Source organism: Taudactylus pleione, unplaced genomic scaffold (assembly GCF_031769625.1).
Source record: "Taudactylus pleione unplaced genomic scaffold, aTauple2 ptg000092l, whole genome shotgun sequence".
NCBI lineage: Eukaryota > Metazoa > Chordata > Amphibia > Anura > Myobatrachidae > Taudactylus > Taudactylus pleione.
This window is the reverse complement of record NW_028284494.1, coordinates 17,959,218-17,983,221: the sequence shown is the minus strand read 5'-3', so window position 1 is coordinate 17,983,221 and position 24,004 is coordinate 17,959,218. Positions and strand designations below refer to the sequence as shown.

Here is a 24,004-nt window from a genome sequence, read left to right as displayed (position 1 = left end):
TCACTCACAGAATATAGGCATGCCGCATATCATTTTATTCAGCAGAAGTGGCTTGTGCTAACTATTCGCATCGTTGTGCGAATGAGATTTTATAAAAACTCATATGAAAAGACGCTCGGCGCTACCAAGTCACACCATGGCATGGCACAATTAGAAGGGTTGTTTAATGCGCAAGGAAGTAAGATGTACGTGGACACCTCTATATAAATATAAATAAGTGCACATATTTTCTATTTAGTTGTGAACTGTTGGATGAGAGTAAGCCACTGGTCTCCTCCTCTCTGTAGCAGTGATCCCTGCAGGATGATGTCACTGCGTGTACGACCCAGCGAATGCCACTATTTTAAGGTGCCTACACTGTGGCCGATGCCGACGCATTGGAACGACAGATTGTGTAAAAAATGCCCAAATGGTGAGTCCCCACTCACGATCATGATGCGATGCGCCTCCCCGCTGGTCGCACATCGCATCTTAAGATCTGCCGTGCTGTACGGCAGATCTGACAATCTAGGACACGATGCACTGGAAAAAGTCTGGATGCAGGAGAGATCGTTTGAAGATTGGACTCCAAATCGTGTGCAGAGCTGCCGGGGAGAGTTTCGAGGGAAATCATGCACGATGTTGGATCGTCAGCAAGTCTGTAAGTGTGTAGGCACCATTAGAGTGCCACAGTACTGTGACTACCGCTATTGGCTACTGTGACTACCGCTGTTAACCATGTGTATACAGCTGCATACTCTATATGTACTGCTGTTACCTTGTGTTACCGCTGTTCCTAATAAACCCAGCATCCTGATTAAGGACATCTGAGTGGACTGACCATCCATCTCAAATTCCCTGATACCTGTTGCAAACTACATTGGTGCCACCAATAGGTTATACTAATATATGAGCCTGCAGTATTTCCAAACAGAACATTTAGACTCCCCACCCCCAGACTCTCCATTCTTTATACAGTATATCAACTCTACACTTGTTTTATGAGATTGGGTGCATTCATGCAATTAATACACTCATCTAATTTGCTCTCCAGGCCTGCGGTTTTACACCTTCATAAATTACTTTATTGCAGATAAAAACCTTTGTTTATTATTGACTAGTTGTTTTTTTTCCTTAAGATGACTCTTGGATGTGTTTCATGCTCATGGAAAGTATCAGTGTAATAATGATGCATTTGGCCTGCAGCCTTTCCTGCATTCTATCCATTGAATACTGTATTTTGTAAAACAGAGAACATGACATCTACAGTAATGTACAATCCATACGCAATCATGGGTTACCCAGCTACTTACATGGTATGTAGATGGTTTCCTGATTGCTTGGCTTAGATGATATTCCTCATATACAAATGTGTCCACATACATCTCGCCTCCTTGCGCGTTAAACAGCCCCTCTAGTGCGACTCGGTAGCGCTGAGCGTCTTTTTGTGCAACTTTTTCCCTTAAAATGCATCTTATTCGCAAGTGATGCGAATAAGACACAGAGCGGCTTATGCTGATTAGATATGTGCTACTGCGGCTGTATCTGCATGTGAAATGCTACGTTACAGTGTCACAGTTACTGACACTGTAACGTAGCATTTTGCACACAGAATATAGGCATGACGTATATCATTTTAATCAGAGTAAGCTGCTAGTGCGTCCTATTGGCATCACTTTTTGTATAAGACACATTTTAAGGGAAAAAGTTGCATAAAAAAGACATTCGGCACTACTAGATCTCACGGCGCTCACGTGTTATGTGTAACGCGACTTGTAGCTCACGGAGGATAGATGTCGCACGCTCTGTGCTACAAGTTGTGCCACGGCATGGCGCGATTAGACGGGTTGTTTAACGCCCAAGGAGGCTAGATGTATGGGGACACATCTATAGCTTGCTGCTCTGTGAGTAATAGAGCAGGTATGACCATCTGTGAGTAAAACCACTGGTTCACCTGTCGATGGTTTCATACTATTGAAGTTACCCACCATCAGGCAAGCTGAGAGCCGCAGCGGGCTCGGGTAATAGGGGGCGTGGCCTTATCGCGGGAGGTGTGGCCACGCTCCCTTCCCCCAAAAAAGATTTGCACGCTGGGGAGGGGGGCGCTCTGGGCCCCCTCAGCCCTGCTCAAAGCCAGGGGGGGCGCGATCAGTGTGATCACTCCCCTCCACAGGCATAGGAGACTGCTGTGGCTGCCGCTCAGCAGCCACGTGCAGTCCCCACTGAGCTGGGCTGCTGTGAGGGGGGGGGGGCGGCGCCGGACCCAGGCCCCCTGCCGGGCCCCTCAGGAAGCCCTGGCCCCGGTAATCTGTACCCGCTCCCCCCCATCTCGGCGCCCCTGCCCACCATTGGTGCCATCGATGGTTAACCCACCAATGACCATCCCTATCCAGTGTCATTAACACTCATGCAGTGCCACCACATGGAGCACCGGCTGCTGCATGTCATTTTATGGCTGGGAGAGGCGCTGACTATGATGTCACTGCGTAGCGCCATTATATTAGACTAATGCAAGCAGAGAATTTCACCACAACCACCCTCTTCCTAAGGGTAAGAGAAGGAGGAGCTGGGGGCATTCTGATGAAGGTTGCGCTGCCTAGGATGCCAACACTCCTCCTGACAGCCCTGCACTTGCCACAGAGCAGGGAGAAATTATAAATTGCCCACTGGGGGCATTTACAAAACATATGTACAGGTGACGGGTGCTGTAACAAATGGCAACAAACCAAAATCTGCAACTCTCCTAGCTTAGTTTAGAATAAGAAACCAAATGTTTGATTTGTGAAAATGGGTTAAACACATTTCTCTCATGGGCCGGTTTTTATAAATGTCTGCCGATTATGAAGTGCATTCACATTCTCTAGAACAAGTGATTGGGAACAATCCTTCACTAAGGGTCACAGGCCCTGCTGCATTACAAAAAACACAGATATTCTAATTTACATGCAAGTTGCTCAATGCTGCATCCTCCTCAATGTGTTATGTCCTAATGGTTTTATTTTTCAAACACTGGTCTTGTGTTCTCAGTGGAAGACGATTCCCCGACTGCCCTAAACTGGTCTATTGAGGATATCAGCACAAATCTTTTATACATGGACATCCGGTTAACGTGGGAGCTTCCACCCTCATCCAGCAGTCCGATGCCGTTAGAATGTGAAGTGCAAATAAAGGAGACAAGTGAACCCCAGTGGAAGCCGGTAAGACCTAAATCTCACCGTCCTCTATAACCTCTTTCTGGTTACTGTCATCTAATTCTCTGCTCTTCTAATGTTGCGCCCAGGTAACACTACCAGCTGCGACCACTATCATACTTCTTCCCATAGACAGATCATACGAGAACTATCTATCCCAGCATATTATTCTGCCTAACCGGCTCTTCCTCTCAAATCTCTTCTCTATGAGAATGAATGGAACATTCTTGTGTCACCTCTTTCCTCTGCTCTTACTACTCTCTCTCGGTGCCTTCCTTCCCATCACACTCCTTCTCTCCATGTCTCTCCTTATGCTGATACCTCACCACGCTCCTCTCTCCCTGCTGATATCGCTCTTTTGAACCCTGTTCCTAGTTGTCTCCTTTTTATCCTTTCTTTCCCTAATCACCCCACAGTCATTCATGCCGCTTCTCCCTATTGCTCTTCCTCCTGCACATTGGGCAGTAATGCTGCGAAGAAGTCACCTAACACTGACGCGCCAACTGGTGGTGCACGCTCCTGTACATAGAGGAGCAATGCTGTGAACAAAACACCTGGAGGGCAGTGTAACGTAATTACTAAGAGTCACACTGCCAGCACATTTGAGAATCTGCCAGCTGTTGCCCCTTCATGTTAGTGGCTGCCACTCAGTATGGGGGCACCAAGGTGACAGTTGAAACACTGAAATAGAATTCAGACTGGTGAACAGTTAGGTGTGACTTTATTATTTCTTTGTTTTAGTATGATGTAGTGTCCGCCACGTATTTACCAGTGTACAGCCTGAGGATCGGAGAGGAGCATTTGTTCCGGGTCCGATGCAGACATCGAGGAAATGACAAATTTGGAAGATACAGTGATGTCTTAGTGATCCCAGATTTTACTTCAAGAGGTAAGTATCAGCTATGAGTCTGCTTTTTACTAAAGTCAGTACGGTTTAACGATTATTAACACGCGTGCCCCGTAATAATCACAATGAATGTTATAGTTTTCTCCAATCTGTGATGGTTAGAAGAATCACTGGGAGCATGGGGTCTATGCAAGCAGCAGTGACAAGCCCTGTTTCACCAAACACTTCAGAATACAGGGCTTTATACTGCTTCCTCGTATTCAAAAAGGGGTATTTCATGGAGAAATCTAAAGCTGGGTACACCTAAAATATATATCTGCAGATCGATGGTTGTTCATACACAGTGAACAACTGTCATCTGGCCGTGGGTCCCGTTGGACTGAGGTCACGTCGCGTCCCCCCTCCCTGTGGCTGACCGCCCGTACACACAGCACGATGAGCATATATCTGCCACCGGCTGTGCAGCACAGCCAATGCAATATATCTGTCAACGACGTCGTTCACAGTCATATATCGTTAGTACACACTGGCCGTCGCACAGACAATATATTGGCCAATCAATTGATCAGCCAATATATCTGCCAGTGTGTACCCAGCATAATATTTCTCCAGCGGATCGCCTGATTAGTGTAAATATCACATCCCCCATACACCGGTATGTGGAGAGAGATTCAGAGAAGAACTTCACTTCTCTATTTAATTTCTCCATCTGGAGATGGCAAAATGAACTGAAGTTTACCTCTGTCACTCCGCCCCATTGTGTCCATTGTCTATCCTCCATGTGACGTGGGTGGACGCTGGAAACATTCAGTCAGAATTTAAAAGCATAAGGGTAAAACAAATCATTAATAAGATTAAAAAAAGAAAAGCACATAAGGCTATCAAAGTCCACTTATATCTAAATGCATAAACAGGATATGGCAGGTAGAAGACCTTCAGACAGAATACAAATGTGCACATACATGTGTGTCCTCATACACATAAAACACTTCTTCTTATAATTAGCAAAATATGGCCCCCATTAATCAACGAAGGCAAATACCAGAGGAATTATTCGTTTATTATCACTGTGATACAAACGAAAAATCCACTGGTATTTCCCAATACTTACCCCTCCGGCGAGGTTCCATGAAGTCCTCCTCCTCTGCGAGGTCCTAACGCTGCCAGCGACGGGGCTCCAGTGTTATGCACACGAGCAACGGTCAATCTGCGCATGTGCATGACACGGGGAACCGGCAGGGCCTGGAAGGCTTTGCTTGAAGCCGGAAGGGCAGCACCGGGTAACCATTGTCCTCAATGGGGGCCGCATTGCTCTCGCCATCTAAAGATGGCGAGAACGATGCTGTGACAAACAGCGATAATCTTAGATTAATGCTGTTTGTTAAATCCAGAAATGAGGACATAGGGGGTCATACAGACCCGCTCGCGAGCAGCAGAACGCTCGCAAGCGGGTCGATGTTCCCCACTGCGCATGCGCACGACGGAGGGAGCTCTGTCGTGCGCATGCGCGAGACCCGGGGAGCGACGGGCTTTCCATCGCTCCGGGTCTCGCACCAAAGGGGGCGTGCTGTCGATGTTGATTGACAGCACGCCCCCTTTGGTGGGCGTACCGGGGGCGTGCCTGCCAGACGGAGGCGTTCCCATGGGAACACCTACCGTCTGAAGCCGGCCCCACTGACATCACTAGTGATGTCAGTGGGAGTGATTTTGGCTCTGATACAGCCAAAATCACTCCAGGGCTTGTGGCAGGGAGACCCTACCGCAGGGTCTCCATCGCAAGTCCGATGGTCAAGACCATCGCGACCATCATTATGGCCACTCGCATATGCTGTGGGTGGTCACCCACAGCTATGCGAGCGGCCAGGAGGCCGCTCCATTTTCATGGAGGAGGGCCCTGATTCAGAGCGAGCGCTCTGGTCAGAGCGTTCAGCTCTGAATCAGGCCCATAATCCCTTTAGCGAGGGTTTTTTTGGCCTCATTCTATACCTACCATCCTCATCTCGGAGACCAATAAATCTCTCTGTTCCATATTCCTGTTAGAACTGTTGGCATCAATTTTCTGCATAATCTCTTGAGCCCTGGAAAGGAAAGAGATAAAGGGTTTGCACATGTTTTAAATAATGAATTAGCATTTGGGCAACTAGACTAACTAGCTAAACCCATTGGTTAGACAAACTCTCTAGTAGACCAAATTTTACAAGTACCTGAAGAAGTAATCCCACCTTTATATTGAGTTCCCACCTTCTTACTCTCTTCTGCCTGATATATGGTTGTCCTTCCTTGTGAGAAGTGTGCAGCCAGCTGAGCATATTTTTGCCTTGCTTCCTGCTCCCATAATCACGCCATTTTAGGGTCTTAGTGACAGAAGCTATCTCACTTGGACTATTGTGTCAGCTGCCTTGAAACTGCGAGAAGTGGAATAATCCTTGACCTATAAAGGCCAGTGGAGATGTCAGTGCATCAGTGTGACTAGCAGTGGGGGTCATATCCACCTCGAATTCCACTATAGATATGCCAGCTTGACAGTTAAATATTTCATGCCAGTATTAGTGAGTGACATGTCCACTGGTCAGCTAACAAGCTCCACCCAGAAGGAATGCACAAAAGATAACAGAAGGCTGAAGTTAAGCTTGAAGGCATCTAAACCCCAAAGGCTGTAGTAAATATGATCTGTGCTTGTGCCAAGTAACTGGTTGTGCAAGGTTTATAAAGGTGCTTGAGGTACGGCGTGATTGACAGCATGTAGGGTACCAATTATTTTTGGTGAGGTCTGTGTGTGTTTGTGTGAAGGGGGGCGATTGGATTGTTGTTTCTGTTTGGTCATCTGCTGTTAGGGTGGTGGTAAAGAACGGCAGTTGAAAGCTATTAGAATCTTTTATTATATTTAAGTGTGCTCTTCTTTAATTGGTCGATGATAATGATCCCTACTGGCTTTCTGCAACATCACCCTGCTGGGCGGGTTCACCGTCAGAAGCTTTAATGGAGGGTGTTCACCAATGAGTGGGAGTGAATAAGTTAATTTGAAATTTATGAATTGGCCGTTCTTTTCTTCTCCGCCATACTCTTGTATCACTCCATAAAAATGTTACCACTACGGCAAGCTGCTGTCTGTTGTTTTTTTAAAGTTTGTTTTACAGCATTTATATTAGTTGTATTATACTTTATCAGTTCAGAATAACTGTAAAGCAATATACTGCAATAAACCTATATCTAAAACTGGGTACACACTTGTTGACATATCAGTCGTTTTGATAACGAATGATATATCTCAAGTGCATCGGTGGGTGTGTACGTCATTCGTAGACATATGTTGGCCCTGCAGCATAGTCGATGCCGATATAACTCGCAGATATATCGCTAGATCTTGCTGACACGTCAATCGCCCGTACACTGGCCGCAGGAACCTACCGACACTGAGATAACAACTGGGCAGTCAAATTTAAATGCCCAACCAGTTGTGATGTCAGGCCAGACATATCGATGGCCAATTGGTAAGTGTGTATACTGTAGCTTGCCAAATCAGCTACTCTGTTGGCGCTACAGCCGGACAGCCGCTGGTTCATTCAAGTGTGTACCCAGCATCCGTTTTTCCTTGGTTAATTATTTATTTATTTTGCTTTCTTGTCTTTCAGCTTATCCCACTTCGAACCCACAAAAACCCCTAAGCTCCATGGTTGTCAATACCACGCAGCCACTACAGAAGGAAGTGAAAAAGACATGTAATATTACTACAATGTTTCATGTTTTTATATAATTAAAGAGACATCACTAACGTACCTCACACCAATCCAGATGTTTATGGCAGTTTGCATATATAGGAGGAGAAGAGCATCATTTAATTTGCCACCTCTGCAGAATGTTTTCCACGTTTACCTACAACATCGGGATTGGGAAATATATCTAATTCCCAGAGATAGGTTAATCTAACACGTGTAGGGGCTAACTCTAGATATAGATAATTAATTGAGTTGTTTACATTTTTCCCCCTAATGATAATTAAAACATTTACTCTGATTGTGTTAAATCATGTCACTCTTTACTTGGGGGCTGCCTACCCCTGGGGACAGCTTAGGTTAGTGGACAGTTCTGCCTAAGCACATGTTATATTGGGATGTAGTTATGATCCCGGCAGTTGGGATGCCAGTGCTCAGAATGTCGGTGCTGGAATCCCAACACCAGTCAGAATTCCGCCACCAGCGTCTATTGACATCCTGACGGTAAGTATGAGGGGTAGGGTTATCACTAGGGGGAGAAATAGGGTTAGGCTGAGGGGGGGGGTTAGGGTTAGGCAGCGGGTAGGGGAAGTTTAGGTTTAGGCTGCCGGAGGGGAGGTTTAGGTTGCGGGGTGTGGGGGGGAGGTTAGGTTTAGGGGTAGGGATAGTGTTAGGATATTTACCTGCAGGTGTCGGCATTCTCACCTAGTCGGGATTCTGGCGCCGACATCCCATACCCAGCCTGTTATATTTAATGAAGCCAAGAGAGTGCAGTGAGGCTATGGCAAATGTAGCAAACAGAAGTAAAGGTTTGTACATGGCCTTCAAAATATGTAACTCAGCCACCATTCCTTAGATAGTGAGGTTCCGCAGCTCAAAGGTCATAACTGAAATAAATATTTCATACATCTACAGATGTGTCCTCATACATCTAGCCTCCTTGCTCGCTAAACAGCCCTTCTAATCGTGCCATGCCGTGGCATGACTCGGTAGCACCGAGCGTCTTTTTGTGCGACTTTTATCTTCACATGCGTCTTATTCACACAGTGAATAGGACACACAAGCAGCTTCTGCTGATTAAAATGATATGCAGCATGCCTATGTTCTGTGTACGTCTGCGGGTGTATCTGCATGCGAAACGCTACGTTACAGTGTTACAGCCGCTGACACTGTAACGTAGGGTTTCGCATGCAGATACACCCGCAGACGCACAGAGTATATAGGCATGCTGCATATCATTTTAGTCATTGTGTGTCCTATGCACATCACTGTGCGAATAAGACGCATTTGAAGGAAAAAAGTCGCACGGAAGACGTTCAACGCTACCAAGGCACACAGAGCTCCCACGTTGTGTGTCGCGACTTGTAGCACATGTATGATAGCTGTATGTGGACACATCTGTGACTTGTTTCTGCTAAAAGGTAAATATGTTTGGTTTCCTGTACCGTCTAAACTAGGGGTTGACAATTAGTGGCCCTCCAGCTGTTGTAGAACTACACATCCCAGCATGCTCTGCCACGGCTTTGCTATTTGGCCATGCTAAAACTATTGCAAGGCATGGTGGGATTTGTAGTTCAGCAGCAGCTGGAGGGCCCCCTATTTCCCATCCTTGGCCTAAACACTTAGAGCGTTTATAAAGATGGGTAGTGACTAATTACAACATAGCTGCAAATCGTGGCAGTTTTGAGAGAAATGGATCCCAGATAGAATCTGCCAAATAGTAGCCATTCGCTCTGTGTATGATTTGTAAAGCACGGGCAATGCTATTTATAATAGTGTGTGTGGATTTATGAGAAGGTAGAAGACATGAAAAGCTCGAATACATCATCTAATGTATCTAATACACTCAGGGGAGCACAGATTAGTAGTATCAGTCCCCTTTGGATTCCTGATTGATCCCCTATCTAACCCGTTCCTGGTGCCGTCGCAAATCGTTCCTGGTGCCGTTGCCCCACTAGATCCATTGTCTAAACAGTTTTTACAGAGATCATAGAGTAGTTTTATTGTCCTAAAAATAAAGTCGCATACAGTATTGTATTTTTTTTTTGTAACTCAACTTTATTAACTTGCGCATGTTTGTTCTGTTTTAGATCTTCCTGGGAGGCCCAGTATAACCCACTGTCGCTCTCTACAGCAGGAAACATTCACATGCTATTGGACTAATGGAGGATTTCACAATCTATCAGGGCTGATTAAGCTGCAGTATATAAAACGGTAATTTTCCTTTTTCACTAATATACAAATATTGTATAAATACAGTATTTTATCATAGTCATCATAGTAACCTTCATTCAGTAGAGCAAGTTAGTGTGCATTGCCCATTTATAACTAGGAAATGCCTTAATAAATATATGTTTACTTCCTAATATTTAGCCTGCTCTGTGTTTGGTTTCACTTTAAAATAATCTATAATCCATAATCTATAGGTAGTCTTTAAAGGAATTGTCCTCTTTTGAATAACCACACTTCATTAACGCCTGCCCTTCCCTTATGTAACAAATAGGATGTGCTCTACCCCCGGGACCAACCCCTTTACCTGAACTGGAAAGCTGACACATACCATGAGCTCACAGCCCAGGAGCATTAAAAGAAGATTTATCAAACCTTCTAAAGAGTACAAGTGGAGGTGAAGCCCATAGCGACCAATCAGCTTCCAGCTATCATTTATGTAGTTCATTCTATAAAATGATAGCTATAATAGAATTGGTTGCTGTTTGGAGGTGCACCTGGAACTAGGGAATGGGGCCACAGCTGAAGAGGGGTTGTATAAATGTTGGCAACTTCTTTAAATTATCTTTTTGATGTTCTGGCTTTTCTTGTGGCTTTTGTGTCCATTGTGCTCACTAATTTCCATTTTGTCAGCAGTTAGTTTTATTAGCAGCACAAAAATAAACAAAACCTAAAAGTAAATCCCGGCCTGTCCGGCTCTAACTAAACAAATAACTCCTTGTCTCAGAGTGGAAGGACCTAACATCCCTCTCACAATACAAGTATTTGGCACAGCATTTACATTCCGTAATCACAGTGTCTCTCAACAAGCTCTGACTTGTTGCCCAGACAGTGAGAGACTGACCACAGAGATTGACACACCAGTTGTCAGCCTCTCACAGGTGGTCTGGCAATCAATACTGTTTGACAACCCTTTTTAGAGTTTTTGTCACACATTCCCTCTCCTGTTTCAACCTGTCTAGAAGAACACCTGTAGCCCCTAAGCAAAAGACATGGGACAAAGCATCTGCATTGACCATTTAGCTTCCTGGGCTATTCTCTACTGAAATCTTACATTGGTCTCTTTATTCTCAACCATCCACTTCAACGGAGCATGATCCTTAATTAATCAAAATGTTTGCCCCAGATGGTAGACCCTCAGTGTTTCTAATGCTCACTTAATTGCCAATGCTTATTTTTCTAGAGTGGCATATTTTCATTCATGTATATTCAATGTCTTACTAAGGGGCGTATTCAATTAGAGGCAAAAAGTCAGAATCCGCGGAAAAGTATCGCGGGTGACGTCATTTCGCCAGGCGAAAACTTATCCCCGTATTCAATTACAAAGACTTTTCGCGTACGCGAAAAGTCAATGCAATATAAACGACAGAAAAGTTTCACCTATGAATAGCAGGTGGACAAAAGTGCAGAATTGCGGTTTTGGGGTGCAAACTTCGGGAAACCACCCTGCACCCTTGGGACAGTCCCCAAAAGATAAACTGTGTCCAAAAATTTTTTTAAAAGACTTTAGAACACTCCAAAAAAATACTTTCATTTTGGGTACGAAAAAGTGCAAAGTCGGGGGACAAACTTAAAAACTAGCTAAATAGACTTCTGGGGGGTCTCCAAGTATGGTGCAGGTGTTTTTTGTTTGCAGGTGCTTGCAGCAGGTGTATTTTTTACTTAATTTAAAACTTCACTTTAGCAACTTAAAAATATGCTAGCACCCATTTTCAAGTACCCTGAATTTGCTGGGAGTAGTTCTTTTCTCAAAAAAATCTTGGCCCTGATTCAGAGCCGCTCGCAAAAAGCGAGCGCTCGCTCTCAATCAGGACAGCCGTTTGTTTTTTTAAAACCGGCCTCCTGGCCGCTCTCTAAGCTGTGGGTGTCTGGTGATGTCAGTAGGGCTGCCCACAAACGGCAGGCGTTCCTTCAGGAATGCCTCCGTTTGTCCAGCCATCCCCCTCTCCCCGCCTACAAAACGGGGCTAGCTGTCGATTAACATCGGCAGCCGCCCCGTTTTGCTGCGAGCCCCGGAGCGAGTGATTTCTCGCTCGCTCCGGGGCTCACGCGTGCGCACTGCCTGGCCATCGACCCGCTTGCGAGCACATAGCGCTTGCGAGCGGTCTGAATCAGGCCCATTGGTTATTGCTATTTTTCACCACTTGTGTTAATGCGCTAATTGGTACCAATTGTCACAACTTAAGTACCCCAAATACCTTCATTAGGGCTAATTGGCGGCATCTATAGTGATCCCCAATGTTAGTGCATCTTTTGGGGGTGTCAGGCTGAGTTCCCCATTTTTGAAAGGACTTTTCACCTGTTTCAGTTTCGTCGGGTGCCGTTTTCGCATCCTTTCTAATTGAATACGGGGAATAGCGGGAGCGTGCCCGATACTTTTCCGCATGCAAAACACGCGATATAGGCGAAAAGTCCGGCATGCGAAAAAGTATTGCGGGTGCGAAACTAATTGATTACGGCCCTAAATAAGAGGATGCTCTTCACCATTTTCGAGACAACACAGCACCTACAGATTGTGGCTGATCGCGCCACAAACATGCCTGCGAATTGCACTATGTGCGACGCTACGCTATAGCACGTCCCCGATCATGGGAGTGCATCTCCATTGAAAGCTATGGAGACACTGTAGCGCGTCCCAGATCTCGGGAGTGCGTCTCCATTGAAACCTATGGAGATACAAATGCGAGTCTCCGATCGCGGGAGTCCCTCTCGCACCACGCATGGCGTGAGACGCTGCGCTACAGACAAGGATGCAGTTGTCCACTTGTCTGGATGACAATTTCACTTTTTTGTTACATTTTTTTTCATTAAAGCGTTGTACAAACAATTGTCCAATAAACAGAATGAACACAATAATTATTATTACAAAGCAGAATATTTTTGACAGAGGATTAAAAGGAAATTAGCTGAACAATGTACTTTTAACAAACGTTACCTTGGACAATTTTTCAAGGGTAATAAAATCGTAGATTGTTGTTCCATGTTTGAATAAAAACGCAATTACCCAGACATTGTATAACAGCACTTATAACTCATAGAAAAGTAGAACAATAAATAGAAAAGAGAAAAAAAATAAAAAATTATAATTACTCTTTAATAATAATAATTACTCCCCCCAGAGGCACAACAGCCCCCGAATACCACTCGCCCCATAAGGCTTATCAAGCATTGGTAGGAGCAATTTCTATTGGGGGATCATTATCCAGGATACGTAGTAGATACCAAGATGTGTTTTTAATACAACCATGTATTTGACGTTTTATATTCAGAGACAGAGTAGATATATGGCTCTCCCACATGATGACAAATTCACTTTTAAAGTCAGGTGTCATCAAAAGTGGACTGAAGAGCCTTTTCTGGTTCAGGATTCCACTTAACCATAACTGATTGACTTTGTATGGTTAAGTCAGAGGGACAGCAATGGTGGCAAGATTGGATACAAATCTTCTATAATACCCTAATTTTGTATTGCATCAATTTTATTAAGTTGGGGCTTTATCAAACATCTGCCTATGGTGCATCCAAGATACTTCACCTCTTCCATCCCTAAACAGCACTTTTTTTGGGTTGGAGGTCAATCCTGCTTCACGAATGGTCCAACACTGCTTGTACCTTGGTTAAGTAAGACTACTTATCAGGACTATGGATGTTTACATTATCAAGATAAGCAGAGACATACTGTCTATAGGGCCTTAGAATTTTATCTATTAGTCTCTGAAAGGTGGTGGGTATTGGAACAGACCCTCTGATGCAGAAAATAGCTGTATTTTATTTTGCTTTGTCTGTCAATGGTACTTAATAGTACGAAGTGGTAAAGTATCGTAATGTTCCCAGCCTTTCAATAAGTTCATCCACACAAGGCATTGGGTAGGCATCAAACTAATGGTGCATACACACAGGACGATTGACAACGATAACAATATTGTTGAACGAACTCCCGGGTGTGCTGGATGATCGATATCGATCATCCAGCACACCATGAACCCACCAACGATGGCCAATGACCCGCGATCAACGATCGTGGGTCTGTATAGTAATCTGGTCGATATCGACCAGGTTGACCTGCTTGCACAGGTGAAGGACGATATCATTATCGTCCATGTGTGCCCGCGCATCGCAGGATCGTTGGCCACCAAAAAATGCATGATATGAAAGATAGCGATATGATTGATATCGTTCATATCGTCCATTTTAATCGTACTGTGGGTACGCACCATTAGAGACACTATATTTCTGAAAATGAATGCAGAAGCATAAGCTCCCATTGGGTTTTGGAATGAGTACAATGGGACTTGACCACTCACTATGTGATTCTTCAATTGTAGCTAATTTCAAAATTTTTTACATTTGTTTAGACACCGATTCCCGATTCCCGTTGGGCTTCTGGTATTCCATAGGGCTTTAGGTTATCCTTAACCCCTGGTTCAGTGATTGTCATGTTTAATGACTCTTGTTTTATCAGGTATTTCAGAATATAAATCTCTATTTGTTATGAGAAATTATTTAGCCTTATGCTGTTGAATAGGTGAGAGGGTTTTGGCTTTTGTTTCTTTAGGAAAAACAGGTACTGTGGTATCTGGAGGGACCGGATTGCCTGACAGAGTTACGCTATCCTTCCAAGGTTTTATAATTTTACATGGTAGATTTGTTCTGACTTTCTTTTTCCAGGCTGGCACACCTTATTATTAACCCTACCTTCCCATTTCGGCAAGAATTTACTTTCTACCGTGGGAACCAAAATAAGGACTTTGGACCTCATTCAGAGTCTCTCGCAAGCGATGTGCGCTTGCAAGCATCCCGATGGTTTGCGAATGCGCATGCTTTATTCAGCGCGTGCGCAAACTACTCTGTGCGATCGCAGCCCGCTCGCCCAGCAAAGACAGCCCAGTGAAATGAGTGACAGGAGAGGCCGTTTGTGGGTGGTAACAGGGGCAGGACACTAATAACGGGGGAGTGGCGGTGAAAACGCAGGCGTGCCTGAGTGTTTCAACGCCGTTTTTAAGGCGTGCATAATTAACAGGCAGTGTCATAGTACACGTTATATGCCTGTTTTACACTGAAATCCTCGCAGTGCTTGTGGCAGGGTAAGGCAACCACAAGCGCTGCGATCGCTACCGATGGTTCTCGATGTACCAATGTTTTAATACACTTCCTGGAGATGACGTGCGCTAGTGGGCGTCTCAACATAGGCTAATGGGTGTCTGCATATACAGAGCAATCACTCGCACTGCCAAAGTGGGTGTGCTTATGCCATGGCGAGCGATCGCTTCCCATGTCGTCACTTTGAAAAATTTGCATACGCTGGATGCGAGACTCTGAATGAGGTCCATTGTTTCTATTTTGGTGCAACCGTCAGATCTTGGTCTATGTGTGTATATATATATATATATATATATATATATATATATATATAATAGAAGGAAAAAAATACTGCGGCACTCTGGGATTTAGGAGGTTCAATTACAGCTGTATTTCAAATTGCATAACAAGCAGACAACGTTTCAGGGTCACAGAGCCCCTTTGTCAAGGTGTATAAAAATATATATATATATATGTATATATGTATATATATAAGTGAGTTATATTTTACTTATAGTATAACAGGCACAATGTATTTTTATGTTTATGTGACATATTTTGTGTAGTATTTGTATATAAAACCATATGTATTCCCTCTCTCCAGTGGCTTGAATTGGACTGACTGTCCCGACAGTGTGTCTGCTGGAGAAAATAGCTGCTATTTCAGTGTAAATCACACATCTGTTTGGGTGGTATATCAGGTCCGCCTTGTCAGTGAAAATGTCACTTTTGATGAATACTCCTTTACTGTTGATGAAATTGGTAAGTTTCTATCCAATAAATCACTCTAATAAGATATTATACTAAAAAAATACTTGTATATAAAATATGCTATAAAACTTATATGATTCTTCTTTCGGATAAAAAAAAAAAAGATGCTGGCATGAAGGGGTGTAACTAGACCTTTGACGGCCCCATAGCAACATTATGAAGGTGCCCCCATGCTTCTTCCTCTAACCACAGCGGTTGTTAATTGTATGCCCCATAGTAGTGTCCTACTTCATTTTATGCCCTATAGTAGTGCCCTACTTCATTGTATGCCCTATAGTAGTGCCCTACTTCATTTTATGCCCTATAGTAGTGCCCTACTTCATTGTATGCCCTATAGTAGTGCCCTACTTCATTTTATGCCCTATAGTAGTGCCCTACTTCATTTTATGCCCTGTAGTAGTGCCCTACTTCATTTTATTCCCTGTAGTAGTGCCCTAGTTCACATTATGCCACATTGTAATGCCTAAAATGAGTGCCCCAGAAAAAAGAGCCCTTCCTTTCCCTCTTTCTTGTTCACATTGTAATGCCCCCAGTTCACATTATGCCAGACTGCACACAGTTCACATTATGCCACGCAGTGCCCCCATTTCATATTATGCCACAGTACCACTGCTACTGAGCTCAACTAGACAACTCTACTACCGCTCTCATGTATGCTGCTGCTGCCCAAGATCCATTGTAAGGCTAGTACAAAGGCTAGTTTGCAAACTACTTTCTACAAAGTAATGCATTCAATACACTGTATCGAATACACTACTATTTCGGCAAGTAGTTTGTACACTGTCCCTTTCTGGAGTATATTCATAGAGTGTACTTAATAAAGGGATCCTGGGTATACATCACGGTGCAGGTGAGGTGGGCCCCAGCAACAGGCCCCCTAAGCTTCCAGCGCCCCATAACAATGGCGCCCGCATGTGTCCACTATAGTTAACCCCCTGCGGGCATGATTATGGGACACTTTATTAAAAGATTTTTAATGCCATTCAATTGTTTGCCATTTATTATATACCTGTAGTATTTATTATATGTAGTAGTGGGATAATTGTGCTTTGGATCCAGTGTTGCCTAACAAAATACAGTATATATATATATATATATATATATATATATATATATAGTATATATTGTAGAATTCATACAGTTTGGATCTGCAGTAACATATGCAGTCAATGGAAATACACAAAAAATTAATTGCATGCGCTATCTACAGAAGCAACTCAGACGTAGGACATTGTTAACCCTAACATTCAAAAAGTCTTTTGAAGATGAAAAGTAAAGTCTTGCGGCTCCTTATTTTCAATATGTGATGAATCTGAAGATGACTTAGAAAAGGACAAATATACCCTTTTGTACTAAATCCTGCTGCCTTACAGAATACGACTTACTAAAAGATTTCTTTGGACCAGGCATATCATATATTGAGCCTCATTCAGAGGTGCGCGCTATTGCTGCCGCGACTGTGTCCTTTGCCGCGGTGCGACTGCGTCTTTCTGCTAGCGCTGCAGATGATGTTGGTATTGGTACTGAGACGTCCGCTAGCTGCGGCGCTAATCCGTCACTGTGTATATTAGGATGCACCACCAGTCACATCATCGATCATGACACCAGCAGCCCGATGTAGGCGCAATATATCCAACTGAACATGGCCGTCTGCGTCAGTGCAACTGCGTCAGTGCAACCACAACACACCCGTGTCTTTTTAGCTACCCCCCTGTTACCCAGCTCTTTCACCCAAATATATTTTACCTAGAGCGGAAACCTTTGGGACGCATGCGCAGGCTGAAAACATCGGCCGCTGGCGTTCAGCGTCGATGTTACATGTGCCTCTGATTCAGGCCCATTGTCGGAAAACTGCTCCTCCTTCCACCATAGATATCAGAATCCGGTCACATACATCATTCAGGTATATGCAAAAAAGAAACACATGTGGCTTCTACTGTATGGTGCAGTACCCTTTATTACAAATAAGAATAAAATTGTTAAACGTAATAAGAAACCCACAGTACCTACCCCTGTAGGGGTGCATGTAGGTGCCTATCGAACTTCAGATGATAGATTGCATATCAAGAAATGGAGACACAAGATGTTATACACCGGGCATCGGTCCCCTCTGGAGCAGTTGACCAATAGTTGTTCAGCTTCAGCACCCTCCACTTACTCCAGGATTTCTGACCAATGCATTTCGATACATACTGGTCAATACAATTAGCCACCAAGGGTGCAATTTGCCGTTGCAACGGCGTTAAAACGCCGGCAACGGAACGGCACCTCGCACCCTTCGAGGCCTGCTCTGAGCCTGAATTCGCAGAATTTTGCTCGCAGCCCAAAATTCTGCGAATCCAAGCTGCCGTAAAGTGCGGCCATTGCCGCAATGACTCGCACCAACGAGATCATCGCGGGTAATAGGATCGTCTTTATCAAGATAAAGTACATGGAGGGTGCTGATCATCCAGTGGGGGTTATTACTGTGTTGTTGTTGGACTTGGGCTTCTCAGATATGCAAAGCATGAATGGGGATAGAGGAAGAAGTTGCAGTACTGACGTTTTCACTCTAGAAATGATTTTCAGCGCATCCCAGGTATCTATATGTATAGTCGCGTGAAAGAGAGTTTTTGATAATTGGAATCAATTAGACTAGACACAATCAGGCTTCATTACTGCCAGCCCTGCTGAATTTAATCATCACTTATATAAAAACTAGTATTCTTTGTGTTTTCAGTGCGACCAGATCCCCCAATCTCTCTAAACTGGACAGTTCTCAATATCAGTGAGACTCAACTGCATATGGACGTCCAGTTATTCTGGAAACCTCCGGCCTCAGCGGATGTTAGCAGTGGATGGATCTCGCTGGAATATGAAGTGCAAATAAAAATAGCAAATGAAACCGCATGGAAACCGGTAAGGACTGGTTCCCCGTCTTTTATGTCTATAGAACCCATAAAAGAGATGACATACAGCTATAGCGGGATACAGTCAATATCCCGAAACATGGGATGCCGGTGCTTAGAATGCAGGGACCAGAATCCCGACACCTGTCAGAATCCTGGGATTGGCATCCGGAAGGTAAGTAGCAGGGTTATGAGAAGGGTTAGGGGTTAGCGTTAGGCACTAGGGGGAGCGTTCAGGTTGGACAGTAGGGTGGGAGGATTAGGTTTAGGGTGCGGGGAGGGGGAGGTTAGGTCTAGGCACTACGGGGGGGGGGAGGTTAGGTTTAGGCACCGGGGAGGGAGGGTTAGGGAGAAGGGGAGGGTTAGGATACGGACCGACAAGTGTCGGTATCCTAACCCTGCCTGAGAGCCGGCATCACATACCCAACCTGCTATAGCAACCACTACATTGCTAGTATAATGGTCTGTCTATGGGCTACCCAATCATTCAGTCCAGATTTGGCACTTTCCACAAGTGAATTGTAAGTCCTATGTCCTAAGTCCTATGTCCTAAGTCCTATAATAAGTCCTATGAGATGACCTGGATACATTTGACTTTTACACCGTACAACATTTTTCATGTTTTGCCGCCCAAAGGAAAATGATTTAAAAAAATGGTGTACTCTCAGCCTTCTACAATGTGACTCCATTTTTTTCTTGTGTTAGTACGATATAGTGTCCAGCACATACTTATCGGTGTATGGTCTGAAGACAGGAAAGGAATATTTGGTCAGGCTCCGGTGCAGGCAGCGGGGGAATGACAATTTTGGAGATTATAGTGATGTAATAGTGATCACAGTTGTTACATCAGTGGGTAAGTATCAGTCATTAACCTGATTTTTAATAGTACAAAGACATTTCCTTTGTATTTATCAGACTGCATGCAATACCTTTTATAACACATGGACTAAGCCTTGGGGAGAGATAAAGGGGAGAGAGATAAAGTACCAACCAATCAGCTCCTGTCAATTTACAGGCTGTGTTTGAAAAAATGACAGTTAGGATCTGATTGGTTGGTACTTTATCGGTCTCCATCTCTCTCCAAAGCTTAGTCCATCCAAGAAAATGATGTGCTTTAACCCATAACAACCAATCAGATATCAGCTCTCAGTAGCCTAGGATAAAGAGCCTAACAAAATCTAATATATGATTGGTTAAATAACCTGTTCATCTTGCCGTATTTCTAAAATAAGTTATTTTGTGTTATTCAACCATTTTGATTTATCACAACATAATTATTACACCTTCGGAACATTAAAACAAGACACAAGTACATTGTCAAACCTGAGGCAAAACAGATTCCCCAAAACCATTTGCCAGTTTAACCATACAGGGGAGGGGAGATTCCTTACTGGCCCCATAAGTGTCTATTTGGTTAATTCCCTGGATCAAGCACACTAAACACTTAATTTGCTCATTACAGCTATTGCCAACATTCCTTGTAAGCATCCAATGCATTCTTTTATTACATCCAGAGGCGGATTGGAATGGAGAACCAGAATATCTGGAAAAAGCCTCTGTGTTTCTCTCCTCCTCTTCCCCGTTTCATTCCATCTCTTACTTCCTGTTCTGTCTTTTCCCCATATCTCTTTCTTTCCTCCACTATTTCTCTACTCGCTCTGATATTCTCCCTCCTGTTTCTCTCATCCCACTACTTTTTCTCTACTTGTGGTTCCCTGGTTGGAGCACAAGCTCCATACACTGACTCTGCCACCGCTGCTCCTGGCTATTGGCACTCTGAAATGCCTGCTAGCCGGAGCAGATGACAGCTTCCTGTTTGTGTTCCACAGTGGAAGGCAAATCCAGGAAGCGCGATAGCCGGCACAGGCATATATAGGTATTACGAACAAAACTGGCTGCGCTCAATTAATCACACTTGATATGTATATTATAAACCATACTTAAGTAGGAAGTGTAAAAATATTTTTAATAAGACAATCTCCTACACAAATATAAAATATTCAGAGCCTAAGTGGAACATGTAAGTGTTCCTACTATAAAATTACATACATACATATACAAAACATGTAATTAGTATCAGAAAAAAGAGATTTGATGGGTGTAATCAATTTTCCTGGTTAGATTGTTACCAGGTAAAGGAAAATATATATAGGTATTAGCCTGTGCCAGCAGCCGGTGTTAGCCGGCCTGGCAGGCAATGTAAGCCGGCCTGACAGAGGGGAGCTTTGAAGCAGCCCAGCGGGAACTTTCCCGCTGTCCCGGTGGACATAATCCGCCCCTAATTACATCCCATGATCCTGCCATAAGTACCTCACTCAGCAGTGACTTCCACAGTATACAATAGATACTCTCACCATGAAAAATAATCCTTTTGCTACCAAAAACTAAGGCCCTGATTCAGAGCCGGACGCACTGACAGAGCACTTGCTCTGAATCAGGGCGTCTTTTTTTTTTTTTATGGAGCGGCCTCTTGGCCGCTCGCATTGCTGTGGGTTGCCACCCACAGCCAATTCAAGCGGCCAGGATGACCATCGCGACCATCGTGCTTGCAACGAGACCCTTGTGGTAGGGTCTCGGGGCCGAAAGCCCCAGAGAGCTTTCGGCTCTAACAGAGCCGAAAGCTCTCCCACTGACATCACTTGTGATGTCAGTGGGGCCGCCCCCAAACGGTAGGCTTTCTTATGGAAACGCCTCCGTCTGGGCAGCCACCCCCCCCGGCCCGTCCACCAAAGGGGGCGTGCTGTCACTCAACATCGACAGCACGCCCCCTTTGGTGCGAGACCCGGAGCGACGGATTGCCCGCCGCTATCCGGGTCTCGCGCATGCGCACGACGGAGCCGGCTCCGTCGTGCGCATGCTCTCTGGGTCACCATCGACCCGGTTGCGAGCGCTCAGCACTTGCGACCGGGTCTGAATCAGGCCCTAAGTTCCACTGTCCTAGATGTAATAAGCTCATCAGACAAGTATCTGAATTGTTCTGTAACATATGTGTAGACATAATTTAGGTTGCTTCGTTTTGTCAGAGGGCCTGATTCAGCAAGGAACGCACATTAGCAGACGCACGCACCTGTCGAATGCGGGAATATGCTAATCAATGCATACTCACGGAGACCGCAGCACCAGATGAAGACGCCCAGCCCCATATCAAGCCACCCATCTCCCTTTAGTACGCAAGGTAGCATAAATATCGGTAACATCGAGAACCATCGGACCCATACGCACAATAGTGGTTGACCTGACCTGCCGCACGTTTTTAGCCGCTTCCTGTGTACAGCTTACGGTATGGCTGCGTATGCCGCCGCACTGCCTTAATTATGCACGCCGCTATAATGGCGTTACAATGCCTGTGTTCGCCTGACCACCCCCCGTCACCACCCACAAACAGCACTTCCTGTCAGTCAGTATCGGAAGGGCCTGCGTACACACTTCGTGTAGACTGCGTACCATAAACCGATCGCACTGGCTGGTTCGCACACAAGCAGTGCGATGCATACGCATGTCTAGTTCAAAAACATCGGCAAAGTGCGTGCGTTCTCTCCTTTGCGTCTCTTGCTGAACCAGATTTACCAATTCCAATGTATCAAACTTTTTATTATAATTTAATTGCTTCATTATTATTTTTTTTATTTATAAAGTAGCTATCTCTAAATGCTTTTAAAGTTTGTTACATTATGTCTTTGCTATACACACTTTGCCCAAACTGTACTGCACTTTCAGGATGCCGTCTAACAAGTGATTTACAGTATACTATTGAAAATTATATTGCCTCTTGTGCATCTATATCTTGTTTTATGCATTCCTGGATTATATTCTTAGCTATTGCAGCAGCTGGGAGCCACTGGGTTATGCACAGGGGTGCCAAGAGGGGTGTGGGGGAACGACAACTGATTACCGGGATTGTTGGAGGGGCCCGGGGGTCAGCTGCTTGGGGAGGAAGTGGCCACACCACCTGGGTTTGGCCATGCTCCTTCCCCCCACCCCAGTACCTAGACCCCATCCATATCTCAGTAATCCTGGTTCTGCTACTCAGTTTATTGCGTATTGTCTCCTAGAATACCCAAGTCCTTTTCCATTTCTGATTTCCTCCATTGCATCCCATTTAAAGTACAGCTAGCACAATTATTAACATGGCCTAAATGCATTATCTGCCATTTCTCTGCCTACCTAAATGGAGTGCCTCAGTGAATGGGTGCTACACCAGTGTAGTTCGTGGCAATAAATTGTGTTGGAGGGTGTGAGGGGGTGCAAAAGGGCAGCCTAATTCTTCAAAAACTCTAGATAATCCTCTGGGGTGTGGCCATGCCTCTATTAGAAGATTGCCACGCCCCCTCTCCTGATTGGTCCAAAGTTAGGAGGTATTATATTATGCCCTGATAGCTGACTTTATTATTAAGATATAATATATATGGTTTACATTTCAGTAGATGGCTCGGTTCAAAAAGTCCAAAACACAGAATCCCCATATAGATAGTGATATAACAGTATGACCTTCAGCGAATGATTTAGGTTCAGCCCTTAAAATAGCTGTTGCAAGGTTATTTATTATTCTTATTTATATTAACTTGAATTTAGTCTGTAATCAGTATTTAAAGACAATGATCAGACACACATATATACATACGCACACTTATATAAAATCATGTTTTTGTTACAGAGCCACAGGTTATGTGGTCCCTGTTTATAATCATCGGATTGTTTTCCGCCGTGCTGGTTCTGGGCTTTATCCTATTCTGTAAAAAGAAAAGGTAAGTTCTATATGCTAATCACTTTATCCGTGATACTTGGAATAATGTAATGGCATGACCTCACCCTGGATATTAGAAGTGAGCGGTTGTATAAAGTAAAAATTTATTGTCATTTTTTCTATAAACCCCTGGGCAGTATAACATCTACAACCAAACCTTTAGCGAGGACCATTACAAACCTTTCTTAATTTATTCACTTTTACAGTGAGTTGTGTCTGGTTGTCCACATCTGCTGGAAGACAATCGGTGGACATATTTATCGGTGACTTGTCAAGTTATTTTAATTTTATGCATAGTGGTGCATGCCTTGTAGCATTTATAAGTCAGTGTTTTCCGTTTGTTTCGCAGATTGAAGATGTTGATTCTTCCACCAGTTCCTGTTCCAAAGATTATAGGGATTGACCCTGTTCTACTACAAGTAAGTATGGCATTCCTTATATACCCCAACACGGGATGGGCAGAATTACCCCACCTTTTCACTGTTGTGAGCCAGGAAAAATGTAATGATCCAATTGACCTGTTCTGCTTCCACTACCATGTGTATTCATGAAATTATTTTGTT

At 44.2% G+C, this 24,004-nt stretch overlaps 1 protein-coding gene across 1 annotated transcript in view; it reads left to right on the top strand.

Moving 5' to 3' along the window:
- GHR (growth hormone receptor) overlaps positions 1–24,004 on the top strand; it is a 342,139-nt gene that overhangs the window by 309,409 nt on the left and 8,726 nt on the right. Inside the window, exons 7-15 of the mRNA XM_088469447.1 lie at positions 3,007–3,176; positions 3,912–4,059; positions 7,650–7,736; positions 9,821–9,944; positions 15,643–15,800; positions 18,529–18,707; positions 19,403–19,550; positions 23,352–23,442; positions 23,791–23,860. Coding sequence (XP_088325573.1) covers positions 3,007–3,176; positions 3,912–4,059; positions 7,650–7,736; positions 9,821–9,944; positions 15,643–15,800; positions 18,529–18,707; positions 19,403–19,550; positions 23,352–23,442; positions 23,791–23,860 — 1,175 coding nt within the window. The remainder of the gene's footprint in view (positions 1–3,006; positions 3,177–3,911; positions 4,060–7,649; positions 7,737–9,820; positions 9,945–15,642; positions 15,801–18,528; positions 18,708–19,402; positions 19,551–23,351; positions 23,443–23,790; positions 23,861–24,004) is intronic.